Consider the following 17402-nt stretch of genomic DNA (forward strand, 5'->3'; position numbering starts at 1 on the left):
ATCTGATTAGAATGCAATTAACTATTATTTTCAAATCTGTTTGTGATATGTTACTTTATGATATGAAAAAGTGGGGAACCAATTTATTCTGATTCTAAATATTCTGGTTTTACATTTGTATAAAACCAGAACACTTCAAATGAGGACTGCTTTATTCTATAATTTTTTTAAGCCATTATATTCATCAAGTAACATATACACTGTGCTTTAATTAAGAAGGTTGAGTGAGTGTGTGTGCCATTTTATTCATAGTCCCAGCATCAGTGTCCCATGTGTACTGAAGTGCAGGAGGAAGCCTCAGCCTCTCCACTGTCCCCTAGTACCATATATAGAGCATAAAGTATATTGTGCATGCATTTATGATGTCGAGCATGCAGTCTACATGTCTTTACATATGTAGGCCTGACCCACCCAAGCTATACTCACCAAAAATGTGAGGAGGTAATCAAGATGAGCCTATATTGGTACAGACATGTGTGTATCAGCACCATGTATGATTCGCTACACTAAGGCGAAGTGAGTGCAAGACAGATTGGTTTCCCGGCCAAGAGATGCCGAAATCTGTTTGCTTCCTGTCTGTGCCACTTTCTGTTTTGTTCCATGACTGCATTAATCACAAATGTAAACACCCTCTCAAAATACATATTTAAATGTGTATTTAAAAAAATAATAACCCAAAGGCTATTTAAATGTGTATTTTGATAATGTTTAAATTGCCAAGAATAGCATTTCAGCATTCAGAGACATGCAAGTTTCACATATTAGTAATAGGAACACAGGAATGTGCCTTATACTAAGCCTAGATCATTTGTCCATCTAGCATTGTCTATGCTGATGGGGAGTAGTTTTCTAAGGTTTCAGACAAGGCCCTATTCCAACTATATGTGTAGATTCCAGGAACTATACCTGGCACTTTTGCAATAAAGCCTTTGCTCTATCATTTGGTTGCCACCATTCCTTGAGACACATAGATCAGGTCATCTTGGAAAGAAATCACAAATATCTGCCTCACCTCACATAGGTCATTATCACAAGGACTCTAGGAGAACCAGCCCTGTGTGAGATGGTAACTGAAACTTTAATCCTTTAACAGCATGAAGCTATTTATTTAAGGCAAAGTACAGAATAAATACTATGCAAAGTACACAATAAACACTAATGCATATATTATGGTTAAAACGCTATTTTAAAACATCCAGAATATGTCATATAAGCTTTATTAAAATTGCTCTGTTTTCAAAAGAGGTATGCATTCAGATACAATTGTTAGTAGCATTTAGTACAAAATAAATTGAAGACAAAATAAATTACACAAAAACTTCTTTCCTGAATGTCTACAGAGCCCAGATGGCCGGATAGAAGTCAAAGGGCAACATGGAAGATCCTCACTGCACATTAAAGATGTGAAGTTGTCAGATTCAGGAAGATACGACTGTGAAGCAGCAAGTAGAATTGGAGGGCACCAAAAGAGCATGTATCTTGATATTGAATGTAAGTTCTACTTTCTCTTTCCTAAATTGTGCTGTGAAAGTAAAATGGGAATACACTCTTTAAAATAATTCTGATTGAAAATTATAATTTGCCTTTAATTATTTGAGTTAGTAAAGTTTTCATAACACTCCAGTGTAGTGTATCACTGTATTCAGTATAATGTTTTTCTCTTGTGAAATAAAGTTGCCCAACAGATAATTGGACAAATATATTGGATCCAAAATCAAGCTTATCAGAGTTCCACCTGTGCTTACAGAAAGAGAGCAGCAATTAGCCATCATCTCCAAATGTCATGACTCTGCCAGGACTGTCATGAAAACCAGTAAGCCATCATGGTTTCTTCCTGTGCCTCAGGCTGTTCCAATTTTAAAAGAGCTGTGGGCAAAATTGCTACTAGCTTGCAGCTCCTTTAAGAGTATCTTGGCTCCTGAAGTCCCCACCTTGCTCTCCTATATAAATGACTGAGACAAATGCTCTTACCTGTTTAGTTCACTTTCCACAGTGCCTCTCCACCCTCTCTCATTAATTCACACTGGCAGGGTCTCCTGGGCTCGGCAGAGGAGCATTGGGCAAGGCCCCAGAGCAAAAGAGTCGCCTCAGAGTCAATGGCTTTGCAAAGTTAGATAGTGGTTCATTTTTCTTTCTCTTTCTCTCTCCCAAACCCAGCCATGTCTACTTGGTAGTAAGCCCCATTGAGGTCAGTGGGATTTGCTTTCATAGCCAGCGAGGAGCCAGGCTGACCACAGAGAAGAGACATGCACAGGGGCTTGTTTGGGGTGGGGGTGGGAAGAAACAGGCTCTGAGGGTGAGAGGCATGGCTACATTTCTGGAGCTGAGGATGCCCATCTGCAGGCTGGGCACTTGACAGGTACTGGGCAAAGCAGACATGGGGCCTTCCCTGCTTCTCCTTTGGCAGTTTGCCATTCACAGTTCAGCTCCTTAAAAGCTGCCCTGGAATCTGGAGTTTTGTGGGGTCTTCATAAGGCTGGAAGCTACATAAATTCCATTGGGCTGGTGTTGTGAATAAGTGTGTTTAAGCTTTTCATTCAATCCCTTTTTGAATTTGCAAATGAATGGTTGTGTTAGGCCTTTAAAGGGCTGTGCAAGCCTTTGAGCATGAGGGTGCTGTAACTTGTGTGTGTTGTCCAACTGAGTTCAGTTGATAGGAAGCAGGCATTGCACCTGAGGTGTAGGCGTGTTGCAAGTTAATCGCCTTTTAGCATGTGTGTATGTGTGCTGTCATCATGTGTATATATATATACACAAAGGTAACGTTGGGCATATAGATTGACACCTCCCCCCACCCAGCAGAGCTAATGTCTCCATAACTGATAAATGATTTGCAAAAATTCAGCAGATCAGAACCAGCATTTTGAGTATTATTCATTGAAAGCCCATGGGGTGTAAATTTACACTTTTAACAGTTTAAAAGGGTTGTGGATCCCTTTGTGTGCTTTCACTGACTGGAATAGGACAGCATGTGTGTAAGATTTCGAACTTGAGCACACTTGTATTTGAACTTGGTGGAGCTTACAGTTTGACCACACTGGGGTAACTCAGTCACCCTTGCCTTTTTCTTATATTCCATTGGCAGTGCACATATGTAGGGGTACATGAAATGATTATTTTCCCTTGGATTACTTGCTGTAGTGTAATAATAATAATAATTAAAAAAAAAATATACCCCACCCATCTGGCTGGGTTTCCCCAGCCACTCTGGGCGGCTTCCAGAAGAATATTAAAATACAATGATTTATCCAGTATTAAAAGCGTCCCTAAACAGGGCTGCCTTCAGATGTCTTCTAAAAGTCTGATAGTTGTTTATTTCTTTGACATCTAATGGGAGGGTGTTTCACAGGGCGGGCACCACTACCGAGAAGGCCTTCTGTCTGGTTCCCTGTAACTTCGCTTCTCACAGTGAGGGAACCGCCAGAAGGCCCTCGGCGCTGGATTTCTCTGTCAGGGCAGAACAATGGGGGTGGAGACGCTGGAACTAGAATTAAGTTCCATTAAATTCTGTGGTCCTTACTTCTGAGTAGAATTGTGTTGTAAGAGACTTGGATTACTGGTTGCATTTTAAACAGCTAGGTTAGTAGCACTGGACTTACGTACTTAGTTTTGTTAGGATTCCTAAGGGCTGTGGTTATGAATTTGGAATTGCCCAGGCAGGCACATTATGCGACCCATGGGAGCAGCAAAATAAGCAGACTGTACAATGGTGATAGGATAAAATCAGGCCAAATATTTATTGACAGCAGCAGCAGGCAGGGCAAGGGTTGGCATGGCATTGGGTCCCAGGATCAGTTCATCATTCCACAAGCTCCATGTTGATGGAATGGATCCGCTGTGTTTGGATCGTCAGCAAGGTTCTAACCCAAATATAGGTGGGTGGGAAGCTCTCAAAGCAAAATGGCTGTGAGATCCAGGGAAAGCAGCCTTATATAGGCTTTTCCCTCCCGTCTTCAGCAAAGGCTCATGAGACAGCTTTTTCCCATGAGCCCATCACACAGAGAAGATACTGGGCAAAACCTTGCCCAGTATTTTGCTGCAATCTATGGGCCACAGCACCGCTGGGCAAAGGTGTCCCATGCTTATTGGGCATGGAATTGAAGAGCTTTAAACCAGCATTTAACTGGTTAATGCTATTCTTGGACTTTTAAGGAAGTGACTTTACATTTGCACAATCTATAATATTAATAATCCCTCACTATCCATTTCAATGGGATGTGTATTTGGATGCTCACATTGTTTATCTCCTTGTAAAGAGTTTCACACATTTTCAAGAAGGGATACCAAAAATCATGTGAAAGGCCTGAAGTTTTGTTTCCAAGGTAGCAGTCCTTGCACAAAGCCCAACATGTCTTCATAAAATAGTGACACATAAGAAACAGCAGTATTTTTGTTTTTATACTGTATTCTGCAAACATTTGTTTTGTAATATTATTCTATTGATGGTAAACAAAATGAACAAAGTGCTATTCAAGCATAGTTTCATAATTTCGTAAGTAGTTTTAACAGTGACAATATTGGGCTTGAAAAGTAATTCTATCCCCACCAATCTCCCCACTCCCACCCAATAATGTATTTCAGGTCTTTCCATTCCTTTGAAATGTTCATAATTTGGTTCTTCCCCATCCACCCACAATTGTTTCCTGTACTATGATATTTGAGTTCCCACATACTTCAGCTTTCTGAGTTTTACTAAGTAGCTGCTTGTCTTTAATACAAATTGCTCTATCATCTGTTCTGATAACTGGGGTGATATAGGTTAACCAGTATGTGTGTGACAGATCGGGTTAGACAGTACTCATATTAATGTTTAATTCCAGGTGTTAGTACAGAACAGAGTCTGTATATTGGAAAACTAAATACAAGTCCAACTTTGTGTGCATGAGAATTCCAGGATCAAGTTGTTTGGACTTACTATCAGTAATAATTTTCCTTAATATTCCTGGCCTGAAGCATGAAATAACTTGTTTTAGTTCTTGACTTTCGGCTTTTTTATTTAGTGAACTCAGGGAATCACCTTTGTATCTGAACTCATCTCTGTGCAAATTAGTATAATGCAAACTTATTTTAGTGACACCCACATTAACTATGACAAATCCACATAGTAGAAAATCTGTCATGATATAGCCAAAGATTAAGTACATCGAAGTCCTCTAGATATCAGTGGGACCAAAAAGTGCTGTAAATTACGGTATCTTGATTGTGCTCAGAGAGTTCAGAACACTGCTTTCTTTAACTTCACAGAAGTATTGAATGGTTTTGTATACAGCAATTTTCTTCGTAGAAAATTTCTTTTTCAAAAGAAAAACAAAAGCAACTCATTTATGAGCTGATCTGTTTGTCAGCAATTTTTCTTATTTTTGTTTTTCTTTATCTCATAGTAAGCATCTTTAACTGCACTCATTTTAACTTATTTTATAACTTTAAACTCATTTTTAAAACCTACTTTTTAGATTGTCTTGAAACTGGTTTGGTATTACTTATAAAAACTTCAAAATAGTACTAAAGATAGCATGTTGGGGTTTAAACTGAAAAATGGATTTGGCATTTACTCATTTGGAACTGATTTTTTTGTCAGCATGTGAACTTTATTGCAGTGATATATCTTAATGATGTCAGTGAGCAAATAAACTACTTAAGTAGGAGTCACCAAAAAGCATATAAAAGCAGTTATGACATACATTGACCTTTGAGGCATAAATGAAGCTCCTGAAATACAATGATTTAATGAATAAAGGGTAACTGCTTTTTCAAGTTAATTCAGAAAAAGGAGAAATTTCAGAAAACTTCAAGTGAATATGACTATGGTGAGTAATATAATTCCTGGGTAGAAAAAAACTGAGGCAAGTGAAATCAAATGCATTAATATTCATATGATTTATTTCACATACCATGTGATTTACATTAAGTATTCACAAGTATAGCAGGAAAATGAGACGGTCATCTGGTTGTTGCAAAAACTTTGTAATAGGAAAATACATGCAAGGCAAAAACTATCAGTTCTTAAACTGAATGGATTCTTGAAACTAATCAAGGGAAGGAACAATTATATAAAATTGTGGTAATGAAGCAGTTGAAGAATCTGAAGAAAGGAAATGAAGATCCTTATATAAAACGTTGTGGGATTATTTTTTAAATATATACATATATATATATCCAATGAACTAAATTGAAGTTAAACTTGTATGGAAAAGCAAAGGACATAGTGAAAAATAAAGAATGCTTGAAGATATGGGCAATTGAAGAGGGAAATCCTTGCAACTTTAAACAATTAATGTGTTGTAGTTGTGGTGGCACAGGCAATGCCTTGTATTATTAATATATTCAGATTCCAAAACTTTAGCCTGAAGGTGTGTGCTTTCCAATGTTTTCTTAACATTAGCAAAAACCATTGTCATACGGGAGCTTATTCTATGTCCTGAGCTTCTGTTGAGAAGATCTTGTGCTGCTGTCCTGATCTTTTAAGCTGTTATAACTAAAAGTAGGCCCCTCACCTCTGATATGACTTCCCTGCTCATATATGTAGGAATGCTGTCTAAGCTATGTTATTCAAAGATTATGAAGCCTTTAAAAATGGGCCTGGAAAATCGCCAGCAGATGCTACAATTTTTGCAATACTGTTTGAATCTGTTTCCATCTTTGGGAGGTGTAGCTGTGAAGCTTCTCAGTTGACATCCAGCTTATTTCCTAGCTTATTTCACATATATTTGACTACTGAAGCTATAAAAATAATAATCTTATATGATAAAGTGAAATCCATATCATAGAAGAGGGAGCTTATAATATATAGTTGATAAAAGGTCCATCTGGCTGTGGGCATGTTTTTCTTTTTCCAGTAGCAATGCCAAGTCAATGAGCATTCCTACCCTTTTTGTGCACATGATCTGATAGGGCAAGAAAGAGACAGGAAAAGTCATTTCCCCCTCAGTGTCTAAATTCTTTGCTAACAACATTCTGTTTTGTCTAAATTTTGTTCTGTGTTTTTCTCCTCCACCACCTTAACACAGTTTCTCAATGGTTAGTTTAAAAGCCGATCCTTGCTGTGTTTATCTGTATATTAAATCATAGATTACTATGATGTAAATGCACTTCAGATAGCTTTGCACTTACATGCTCCCCACTTGCTTGTCCTTGTGCAGCTGTGAAGAGGAGTTTGAAAGCTTTTGCTTCTGTCTCCCCTCCCCACTACAACTTGCTGTTACAAACTATGATTAATGTTTGAAACAACCCACCTTGATCAGTTTGCCTGTTCAGATAGCACAAGAGGTGGTTAATCAAAAACGGAAGTGAAAGTTTATTAATTCCAGCTTGTAATCATGCTGTAAGAGGAGATGGCATGAGGAGCATGCATACCCAAGGCTCACGGTGGTGCACTAATATCACAATAAATTCTGGTTTGTATGATGTCTGAATGCAGAGTCCATATTGAAAAAGCTTGAGAAACATTGGTTAGATTAGGAATGACTGCAGTTATGCTATCTCATACGCTCAGTAAGATTCCCCAAACAGAGACATAATATTCTAGATTTAGAGAAACCTTGTTGAATATTCAGGGAAACTGAATTTCCACAGAATATTCCATTTTTAAAACATTGGGCTGTATTCAGACTTTCCTCCTAATGGTGGATGGGGAAGTTGATGTTTGCTGATTCCACATCTTCCTGCAGACCCAATTGCCACTTCCCACATTCTCCCAGAGGGTTAGAAACCCTCCACAACAGTATGGAAGGTGGCACACAGAGCTACATGGAGATGGGAGCAACACTGGAAGAAAAGCTAAGAATAAGAAGGCATTGGGCTGTTAATCCCTTTGGTAAGGGATTGGGCAGAAAAAGTTGAGGGAGAGTGATGGTGTAAAATATACACCTTTATTGAGAAGATCTAATGATAACATTCAAGGCCCCAGAATAAGGATCCTGACAAGATTTGGCCTTAAATCCCAAGGTGCTCCTTGTCTTGTTGGATAGAACAATTGCAGAAGCCTGTTGGATGCATTTGATTCCAAAAAATCACGAGCAGTCAAAGCTCATTAGCAAATAGAACTTTTACTAATGATTTCTGGCTTAGTTGCAAAAACAAAACAAAAACCAACTTCAAGAATAAATATATAGAAACTCAGAGGATGTGAAGAGAAGAAAAGAAAAGTGAAAGTAAGAATGAGCAGGCAGTTCACTGAGCTCAGATATATCTTTCTGGCTCACTGTGGCCTTGACATCGAACACACAGAGAACAGAGAAACCCATGACACCTGCTGCTGTCTCAGCAGAAATGAACATTTACAAACACACTAGAATAAACCAGTATTTTCCAGTACTAGGCTGTTGCTGCCTTCAAAGACTGCCATGAGAGATCCCACAGAGAATAAAGATTTCTCTGAAGTGAAAAGGCTACTTAGGTCTCTGAAGATCATAGGAACCCATAAAAAATGTATTCAGTGGCTGGAAGGAGACTTACAGAAGGTGAAGCTTGCAGCCAACACATAATATGTTTAGGAAACAAGGCAGCATCACTTTCAGAAGATGACAAACATGTATTTGCTACATATATTAGCACTGAAGCGACAGGAAATTCTTTTTCATCGATTTAGAGAGTTGGGATCTGCTGAGGTGTGTTTACTTTCTAAGAAATCTCACCATCTGTATAAATGAAAAAGAGTCTTGTGGCACCTTAAAAACAAGCAGATTTGTTATGACATATGCTTATGCTTCACTAAATCTGTTAGTCTTTAAGGTGCCACAGGACTGTTGTTTTTACTGCAACAAACTAATACAATTGTCCCATTATAATTTGTCTGCCTAAGGTAATTATTGCATAGATTCTACCCAATTCAATTGTGAAAATGTTTGCATACATACATAAAAAATATATCTCAAGAAACTGGTCTAAAAATGCATGATGTTTCTTGAATACACACTGTAATCTTAAAATTTATTCAAATTCTTTGAAGACTTCTTCCACCGCATAGAAATTTAACAGCCTGCAAAAGGCATAAACTGACTGTTTGCAGAGCAAAGTGCTATTTTAATAGTTTTTTGAAAGAGTTGTTTTCAAGGGTTCCATAGGGGAATGGCTGAGGCTCAGAAACAGACCACTTTCTTTGCATGCAGAAGGTCTTAGGTTCGATCCCTAACGTCTCCAAGCAAGACTGGGATGTGTACAGCAGATGTAATTCTGAAGAATCTCTGCCAGTCACTGTAGATATAATGAGTTAGATGGATCAAAAGTTGTACTTGTTTTAAGACAGCTTCCTATGTTTCTAAATCTGTAAGAAGGCCTCTCCTTCCGGAGGGGAGGTGTTGTGAGCTGGAGACGATTCCCGCGTCATGCAGGGGGCGTTTTGCCCCCTGCCCTATCCTCATGGCTGGCGCGCCATGCCCCCAGTTGGGCACCCAACCGGGAGGCTCGGTGGGGGCATGGTTTGCTGCTCAAAATGCAGCCGCGCCAGCCATTCTGCCTCATTACGCTTACTTTTCGCCTCAAGTCCATTAAAGGAATCCGGCGGTCGTGGATCCTGTCCGATGCCTGTGTAGTGACATCAGGGGAGAGCTTATAGTTGTATTAGAATCAACAGGCTCCCCCGACTGGTGGTTAACCCCTCTTCAGACTCACCCCTCTCCGAGTGGGTGGAGTCAAATCTTTTGTGGTCCAGTGCCTAAGCCAATACCTTCTCACATGCTGTAATCAATAAAGTTGTGGCCTTTTCTTCCCCTTTAACCTTACATTCTGTGTCCATTTGTCTTTATTCCCCAAGCGGGGATTGGGTCCTTGAATCACAAGTTATGAGAAAATAGAGCTTGCTCCTTGTGGAGCCTCACTCAGCATGCACGTTCCTGAGTGCTGTTATGTGCATGCAGCTTGTTTTATTTTTAGTTTCCTTTTATTGTTGTAGTAAGCTGCCCAGAAAACTTGGTTCTAGGGTACAATATTAATACTAAAATAAATAATAAATAATAATTCTTCTGTGAGAGGGCTATGCATATGAATAAGGGTCATGAGCAGGACCAGCATTCATAGATTAGAGGATGCAAAAAGAACTGAATTTTGTGCTAAAGAAAGCACTTTTGACCTAGTGGATGTGTCTGCTAAAGGAAAAGGAAGAGAGACATTTTTTCCTATCTTCCCTGCCTCCCCCAATGCCATTGTTCCGAGAGTGGAGGGATGTCACAACTCTGTAACCAGTTTTCAAGGGGGAACTGGGAGAGGGGGAGGAATGGTTTTTTTAAAAAAAATCACTTCCCCTCTTCTTCCATTAGCATGGGCATCTGTTGAATCAAAGGTGGAAGCAGGGTTATTGGCTTGTTTTGTTCTTGTTCTTGTATTGATTATGAATTTTGTGTTTCATCCTGTGTTTTTATGCTGTGAACCACCTAGATTTTATTTATTTATTTATTTATTTACCAGATTTATATCTCATCTTTCCTGACAGTTCAGTGATAAGATACAAAAGCACAGCTATAAAACCAGATATAAAAACCAGATGAAATGTCTGCCTTAAAGGTTTGAAATGCTAAACACAAGCATCAGTGGCAGATAAACATATTCAGTTGCAAAGTAAAACAATCCAATAAAACCAGTTATTCAAAGGGATTAGCAAATTAGAAGGTCAGAGGTGAAAGATTCCCCCGGCCCCTCCAAAAAAAGTTATTTTACATTGAGCCAAAAAGCTAGCTGCTTGGGAGTAAAAGGTGAACATTGCATAAATAAGCCACACAGTTTACTCCCACCCCACCCCACCCCCACCCTTCTGGAGAAGGGAAATAACACTAAATTTTGAAAACCTTTGGCCATCTGTTTAACAAGCAGGTTTATGCCTGGCCATCATAGCTCCCTAGGTGCATATGCTGAATCAGGTAAATTTCCATATCTAATTTTGGATACAACTCTGAACATACACTAGGGTTGGATCTAAGAAATCATTAATTGAATTACCTGCTGGATGTGACAAGTGATATATTACCTAGTATTCTCCTAACAGTTTCTGAGGCATTAAACATAATGGAAATATTCAAATGTATGGAGACAGTTTCCAGCCAAGGGTTTGCTGCTCTGCATAATTTCTGTATTGATTTTATGCAAAGCCACTTCTCATCGATGTAATAATGGCCTAAGAGAGTTTTTCCCTCCTCTGAAAGGAATGGGGAGAATGACTTATTTTATATTCAGCAGTAATGAACACTTTCCTTGTAGCTTCTTTAACCCTCCTTCATTAGAAAACCTGACTGGACCATTCCAGTACTGGGGTCAAATGTGCCTGAATTTGGGGACATTGTTTATAGTAATAAATTAGGAGGACTGCTGTAGGTGTAGTTCTGTGTAAATTCTGGAATGAACAGGGGCCCCAGGTGGATTGCAATTCTGTTTTCATTCCATTTCTATCTAGAAGGCTGTTTCCAGAAGGTGGTGCTATGGGACTGCTGTTCAGCCCAGTATGCTATGTAGTCCCACAGTGTTCCATCTTTTTCCATATGCATCTCAACATCTACCTGAGGCCACTGAGTGACATCACCCACAGGTTTGATGTTTGGTTTCATCAGTATGCTTTACACCTGAGTCTGGTGTGGACGTGAACATATTAAATCTGTAATAAAGTAGATGGAGATTGGGAAGCTCCAGTTGGTGGGCAATTTGTTGTCCAATGAATGTTTAACCTAGAATCATAGAATCATAGAATCATAGAGTTGGAAGAGACCACAAGGGCCATCGAGTCCAACCCCCTGCCAAGCAGGAAACACCATCAGAGCACTCCTGACATATGGTTGTCAAGCCTCTGCTTAAAGACCTCCAAAGTAGGAGACTCCACCACACTCCTTGGCAGCAAATTCCACTGTCGAACAGCTCTTACTGTCAGGAAGTTCTTCTGAATGTTTAGGTGGAATCTTCTTTCTTGTAGTTTGGATCCATTGCTCCGTGTCCGCTTCTCCGGAGCAGCAGAAAACAACCTTTCTCCCTCCTCTATGTGACATCCTTTTATATATTTGAACATGGCTATCATATCACCCCTTAACCTCCTCTTCTCCAGGCTAAACATGCCCAGCTCCCTTAGCCGTTCCTCATAAGGCATCGTTTCCAGGCCTTTGACCATTTTGGTTGCCCTCCTCTGGACACGTTCCAGTTTGTCAGTGTCCTTCTTGAATTGTGGTGCCCAGAACCTGTTCTACATGATGTTGCTATTCCTCTCAAGGAGTTCACAATTTGGGGGTGCTTCTTGATCCAGCTTTGTCACTGGAACCATGATTCCACAGCTCATAATATCTTTTGATGGCACATTAGCTGTGACTCTGCTTGGCTAGAAATAGCGAGCCTCACTCATCCATGAGGTGGCAACCCCCAAATTAGACTATTGCAATGTGTTACATTTGGAGCTACCTTTGTCAGGAAACTGTTAGCTAGTTAGTTAGCTACTCATCTGCTAACTAGACCTGAATGGTGGGGTCATACCTTACTGGTGCTGTTGCACTGGCTCCGGGTTCATTTTTGGTCACAAAATGCTGTTGTTTACTTTTAAAGTCCCGAATGGTTTCTGACCTGGGTAGCTGAAGAGATGCTTCTAACACAGCCTGAGGTCCAGAGTTCCTGCTGTCTCACGTAAAGCAGGTGGCAATGGGAATAGGGTCTTGTCAGTTGATGAACCTTATTTATGAGATCCTCTTCAAAGAACTATGTTGTCTTTCTGGAACAAAGACCTTTCTATTTTTTCTGTGTTTTATTCTCTCTTTCCAGAAATGTTTTAATTGCTGCTTTTATCCTGCATTTTGTTTCTTGTTGTATTTTTTTAAACAGCAGCATATGTTGTTGTTTAGTCGGTTAGTCATGTCCGACTCTTCGTGACCCCATGGACCAGAGCACGCCAGGCACTCCTGTCTTCCACTGCCTCCCGCAGTTTGGTCAGACTCATGTTTGTTACTTTGAGAACACTGTCCAACCATCTCGTCCTCTGTCATCCCCTTCTCCTTGTGCCCTCCATCTTTCCCAACATCAGGGTTTTTTCCAGGGAGTCTTCTCTTCTCATGAGGTGGCCAATGTATTGGAGCCTCAGCTTCACGATCTGTCCTTCCAGTGAACACTCAGGGCTGATTTCCTTAAGAATGGATACGTTTGATCTTCTTGCAGTCCATGGGACTCTCAAGAGTCTCCTCCAGCACCATAATTCAGAAGCACCAATTCTTCAGCGATCAGCCTTCTTTATGGTCTAGCTCTCACTTCCATACATCACTACTGGGAAAACCATAGCTTTTACTATACGGACCTTTGTTGGCAAGGTGAAGTCTCTACTTTTTAAGATGCTGTCTGGGTTTGTCATTGCTTTCCTCCCAAGAAGCAGGCGTCTCTTAATTTCATGGCTGCTGTCACCATCTGCAGTGATCATGGAGCCCAAGAAAGTAAAATCTCTCACTGCCTCCATTTCTTCCCCTTCTATTTGCCAGGAGGTGATGGGACCAGGGGCCATGATCTTTGTTTTTTTGATGTTGAGCTTCAGACCATATTTTGCGCTCTCCTCTTTCACCCTCAATAAAAGGTTCTTTAATTCCTCCTCATTTTCTGCCATCAACGTTGTGTCATCTGCATATCTGACGTTGTTGATATTTCTTCCAGCAATCTTAATTCCAGCTTGGGATTCATCCAGCCCAGCCTTTCGCATGATGAATTCTGCATATAAGTTAAATAAACAGGGAGACAAAATACAGCCTTGTCGTACTCCTTTCCCAATTTTGAACCAATCAGTTGTTCCATATCCAGTTCTAACTGTAGCTTCTTGACCCACATAGAGATTTCTCAGGAGACAGATGAGGTGATCAGGCACTCCCATTTCTTTAAGAACTTGCCATAGTTTGCTGTGGTCGACATAGTCAAAGGCTTTTGCATAGTCAATGAAGCAGAAGTAGATGTCTTTCTGGAACTCTCTAGCTTTCTCCATAATCCAGCGCATGTTTGCAATTTGGCCTCTGGTTCCTCTGCCTCTTCTAAATCCAGCTTGCACTTCTGGGAGTTCTCAGTCCACATATTGCTTGAGTCTTCCTTGTAGAATTTTAAGCATAACCTTGCTAGCATGTGAAATGAGTGCAATTGTGCGGTAGTTGGAGCATTCTTTGGCACTGCCCTTCTTTGGAATTGGGATGTAGACTGATCTTCTCCAATCCTCTGGCCACTGCTGAGTTTTCCAAACTTGCTGGCATATTGAGTGTAGCACCTTAACAGCATCATCTTTTAAAATTTTAAATTGTTCAGCTGGAATACCATCACTTCCACTGGCCTTGTTATTTGCAGTGCTTTCTAAGGCCCATTTGACTTCACTCTCCAGGATGTCTGGCTCAAGGTCAGCAACCACACTACCTGGGGTGTACGAGACATCCATATCTTTCTGGTATAATTCCTCTGTGTATTCTTGCCACCTCTTCTTGATGTTGTCTGCTTCTGTTAGGTCCTTACCACTTTTGTCCTTTATTATGGTAATCTTTGAACGAAATGTTCCTTTCATATTTCCAATTTTCTTGAACAGATCTCTGGTTCTTCCCATTCTGTTGTTTTCCTCTATTTCTTTGCATTGCTCATGTAAGAAGGCCTTCTTGTCTCTCCTTGCTATTTTTTGGAAATCTGCATTCAATTTCCTGTATTTTTCTCTATCTCCCTCGCATTTTGCTTGTCTTCTCTCTCCCGCTATTTGTAAGGCCTCGTTGGACAGCCACTTTGCTTTCTTGCATTTCCTTTTCATTGGGATGGTTTTCGTTGCTGCCTCCTGTATAATGTTGCGAGCCTCCATCCATAGTTCTTCAGGCACTCTGTCCACCAAATCTAAATCCTTAAACCTGTTCCTCACTTCCACTGTGTATTCATAAGGGATTTGATTTAGATTGTATCTTACCGGCCCAGTGGTTTTTCCTACTTTCTTCAGTTTAAGCTTGAATTTTGCTATAAGAAGCTGATGATCTGAGCCACAGTCAGCTCCAGGTCTTGTTTTTGCTGACTGTATAGAGCTTCTCCATCTTTGGCTGCAGAGAATATAATCAATCTGATTTCAATGCTGCCCATCTGGTGATGTCCATGTGTAGAGTCGTCTCTTGTGTTGTTGGAAAAGCGTGTTTGTGATGACCAGCTTGTTCTCTTGGCAGAACTCTATTAGCCTTTGCCCTGCTTTGTTTTGAACTCCAGGGCCAAACTTGCCAGTTGTTCCTTTTATCTCTTGATTCCCTACTTTAGCATTCCAATCCCCTATAATGAGAAGAACATCCTTCTTTGGTGTCACTTCAATAAGGTGTTGTAAGTCTTCATAGAATTGGTCAATTTCAGTTTCTTCAGCACCAGTAGTTGGTGCCTTGCCGTGGCGAAGGGGCTTGAAGAACTCAGAGAAGCTATGAACTATGCTGAGCAGGGCACCCAAGATGAACAGGACATAGTGGAGAGTTTTGACCAAACGTGATCCATCTGGAGGAGGAACCGGCAAGCCACTCCAGTATCCCTGCCAAGAAAACTCCATGGACAAAGACAACAGCAGCATATATGTGCTTTCATATTGTGTTCTATATGACTTATATAAGCCATCCAGTGGTATAAATTTATTAAATATAGATTTGGTGCTTTCTTTAATATATATTAAACACTCTAAGTTTCATGTTGCAATATGGCCTTCATCAAGTATGCATACAAATTTCTGAGAATTCACAGAGGTGTTACATATTGTTTGAACAGTCTATGCCATTATTTCAGCTTAACATCAGCAAAGCAAAACACCTGGGCAGAAAATTTGTTGAAAAATACATACTGTAAAAAATATTCTGATCCACTTTGCAGGCTGGGATTGCTGAGAGCTGCATAGGTTTGCTAAATACAAGGAACTGTTATTGCAGAAACTACCCACTTTATGTCGGTGTGCTATCCCAATTAAATGATGAAATGCTCCAATATTTGATTACCAGTTAGCCAGAACATGATCTGGTTTCCAGTGGAAAAGTTTCCACTGCAGTTTTACTTCCTCAAGTTTAGCACAAACACTCCAGATAGCACAAACACTGTGCTTACACAGTTCTGTTTTGCATTTCTAAGAATTAAGTGGCTGTGTTTTACTGTTCCCCGTTGCACCTTTTACTTCTTAGTATCTCTGCCTGATTCCACCCAAGTGGAATAATAATAAAATTATTAAACAAATAGGCAGGAAAGCCTTATAGACTTTCAGATACATTTATTCCTGATACAGTACTATGAAGATGCTAAACTCTTAGAAATGAAAGGTGCTTAGTGGTTCTGTGCCTTGAGAATTATAACTCAAGTTATAATTTATTATGATTCTATCAAATACTATATATGTTCTTGATATGGGCCTAATTTACCAGTAGTATAGCACACACTTCTTCTCATTTGAACTTATTGGCTTCATTTTGAATTACGGGTCGTATCAGATACCATTGACAGCACTGCAATTTAACTGTCATAATAGTGCTTCATGTGTCAAAGTCAAAGTAATTCAATTTGCTGCCAAGCTTGGTGCTTCCAGTAAACTGTGTTCTGTCATATAAGCTGTTGATTCAGTGATTCCTTGGGCATTATTTTTTGTTTTAATCCTTTTAAAATAAATCTACCTGATTTGGATGGATCTTATCTCATGTCACACGGTTTGCAAACCCATTCATCTTCAACTTTAAAGCCACTATTTTAAAGTCGTATTTTCAACTTTCAATTTGTGGTGGCCATCCAGATGAAGATGGGGAGCCGTGAGCATTCTCATAGAGCCCCCTTCCTTAATTTGGCCCAGCTCCACACTATGGTCCAGTAGTGTGCTATTTCCCTCTGAGCCCAATTCTCACAGTTTCTCTCCGTGCTCTTTATTGATTCTTGCGTGATCAGAAGGATGAACAGCCTGCAGCAGCAAAGGCAATTAGCTGGGTCAGTGAGTGCCTAATGATGTTGTCCCCTGGCATTGACCTTCTTCTGTAGCTTCTTCAGCGCATATTCTGTAGCCTCTGTTTATGAATGCCACATATGGTCACTCTGGCTGATTCCATTTGAGGTATTATGCAACAGTCACATAGAAATCTGATCATGTTCCTGTAATCAAGGGAAGGTGAAGTGAAGGCACGATGTGACATGGTGAGATGTTTCAGGTGACAATTTTTAGCAGTGGTGAAGTAACCAGTTCTTTGTTTTCAGTGTTTTTGATGAGAATAGCTTAGGGACAATTTTTCCACCCTGAAACTGTATTTAATGAGGAAAAGGGGGGGTTTCATCCTGTTTGCTATGTGCCATGTGTAGCTCACACCATATAGCTATGTGAGAATTAAGTTTAAATCAGATTTTAGGTTGGGTGGTTTTTTTGAAAACAATTTCTAAAAAATAATTTTAATAGCTACTTGTTTTTGAGTTTTAACACAAGCAATGCTAGAAATGCAGTCAAGCATGTTCACTAAGCCATG

The 17402-nt window shown here is 39.9% G+C and overlaps 1 protein-coding gene across 3 annotated transcripts in view; it reads left to right on the top strand.

Moving 5' to 3' along the window:
- The window catches only part of NCAM2 (neural cell adhesion molecule 2), a 204613-nt gene that overhangs the window by 121747 nt on the left and 65464 nt on the right, over positions 1 to 17402 (top strand). For all 3 annotated transcript variants that reach the window (XR_014219210.1, XR_014219211.1, XM_082220742.1), the window contains exon 9: positions 1341 to 1491. Coding sequence is in view for 1 of the 3 variants with exons in the window: in XM_082220742.1 (XP_082076868.1) it covers positions 1341 to 1491 (151 nt within the window). In the remaining 2 variants the exon portion in view is untranslated. The remainder of the gene's footprint in view (positions 1 to 1340; positions 1492 to 17402) is intronic.

The sequence above is a fragment of the Podarcis vaucheri genome, assembly GCF_965113315.1.
Source record: "Podarcis vaucheri genome assembly, chromosome: 4".
Lineage (NCBI taxonomy): Eukaryota > Metazoa > Chordata > Lepidosauria > Squamata > Lacertidae > Podarcis > Podarcis vaucheri.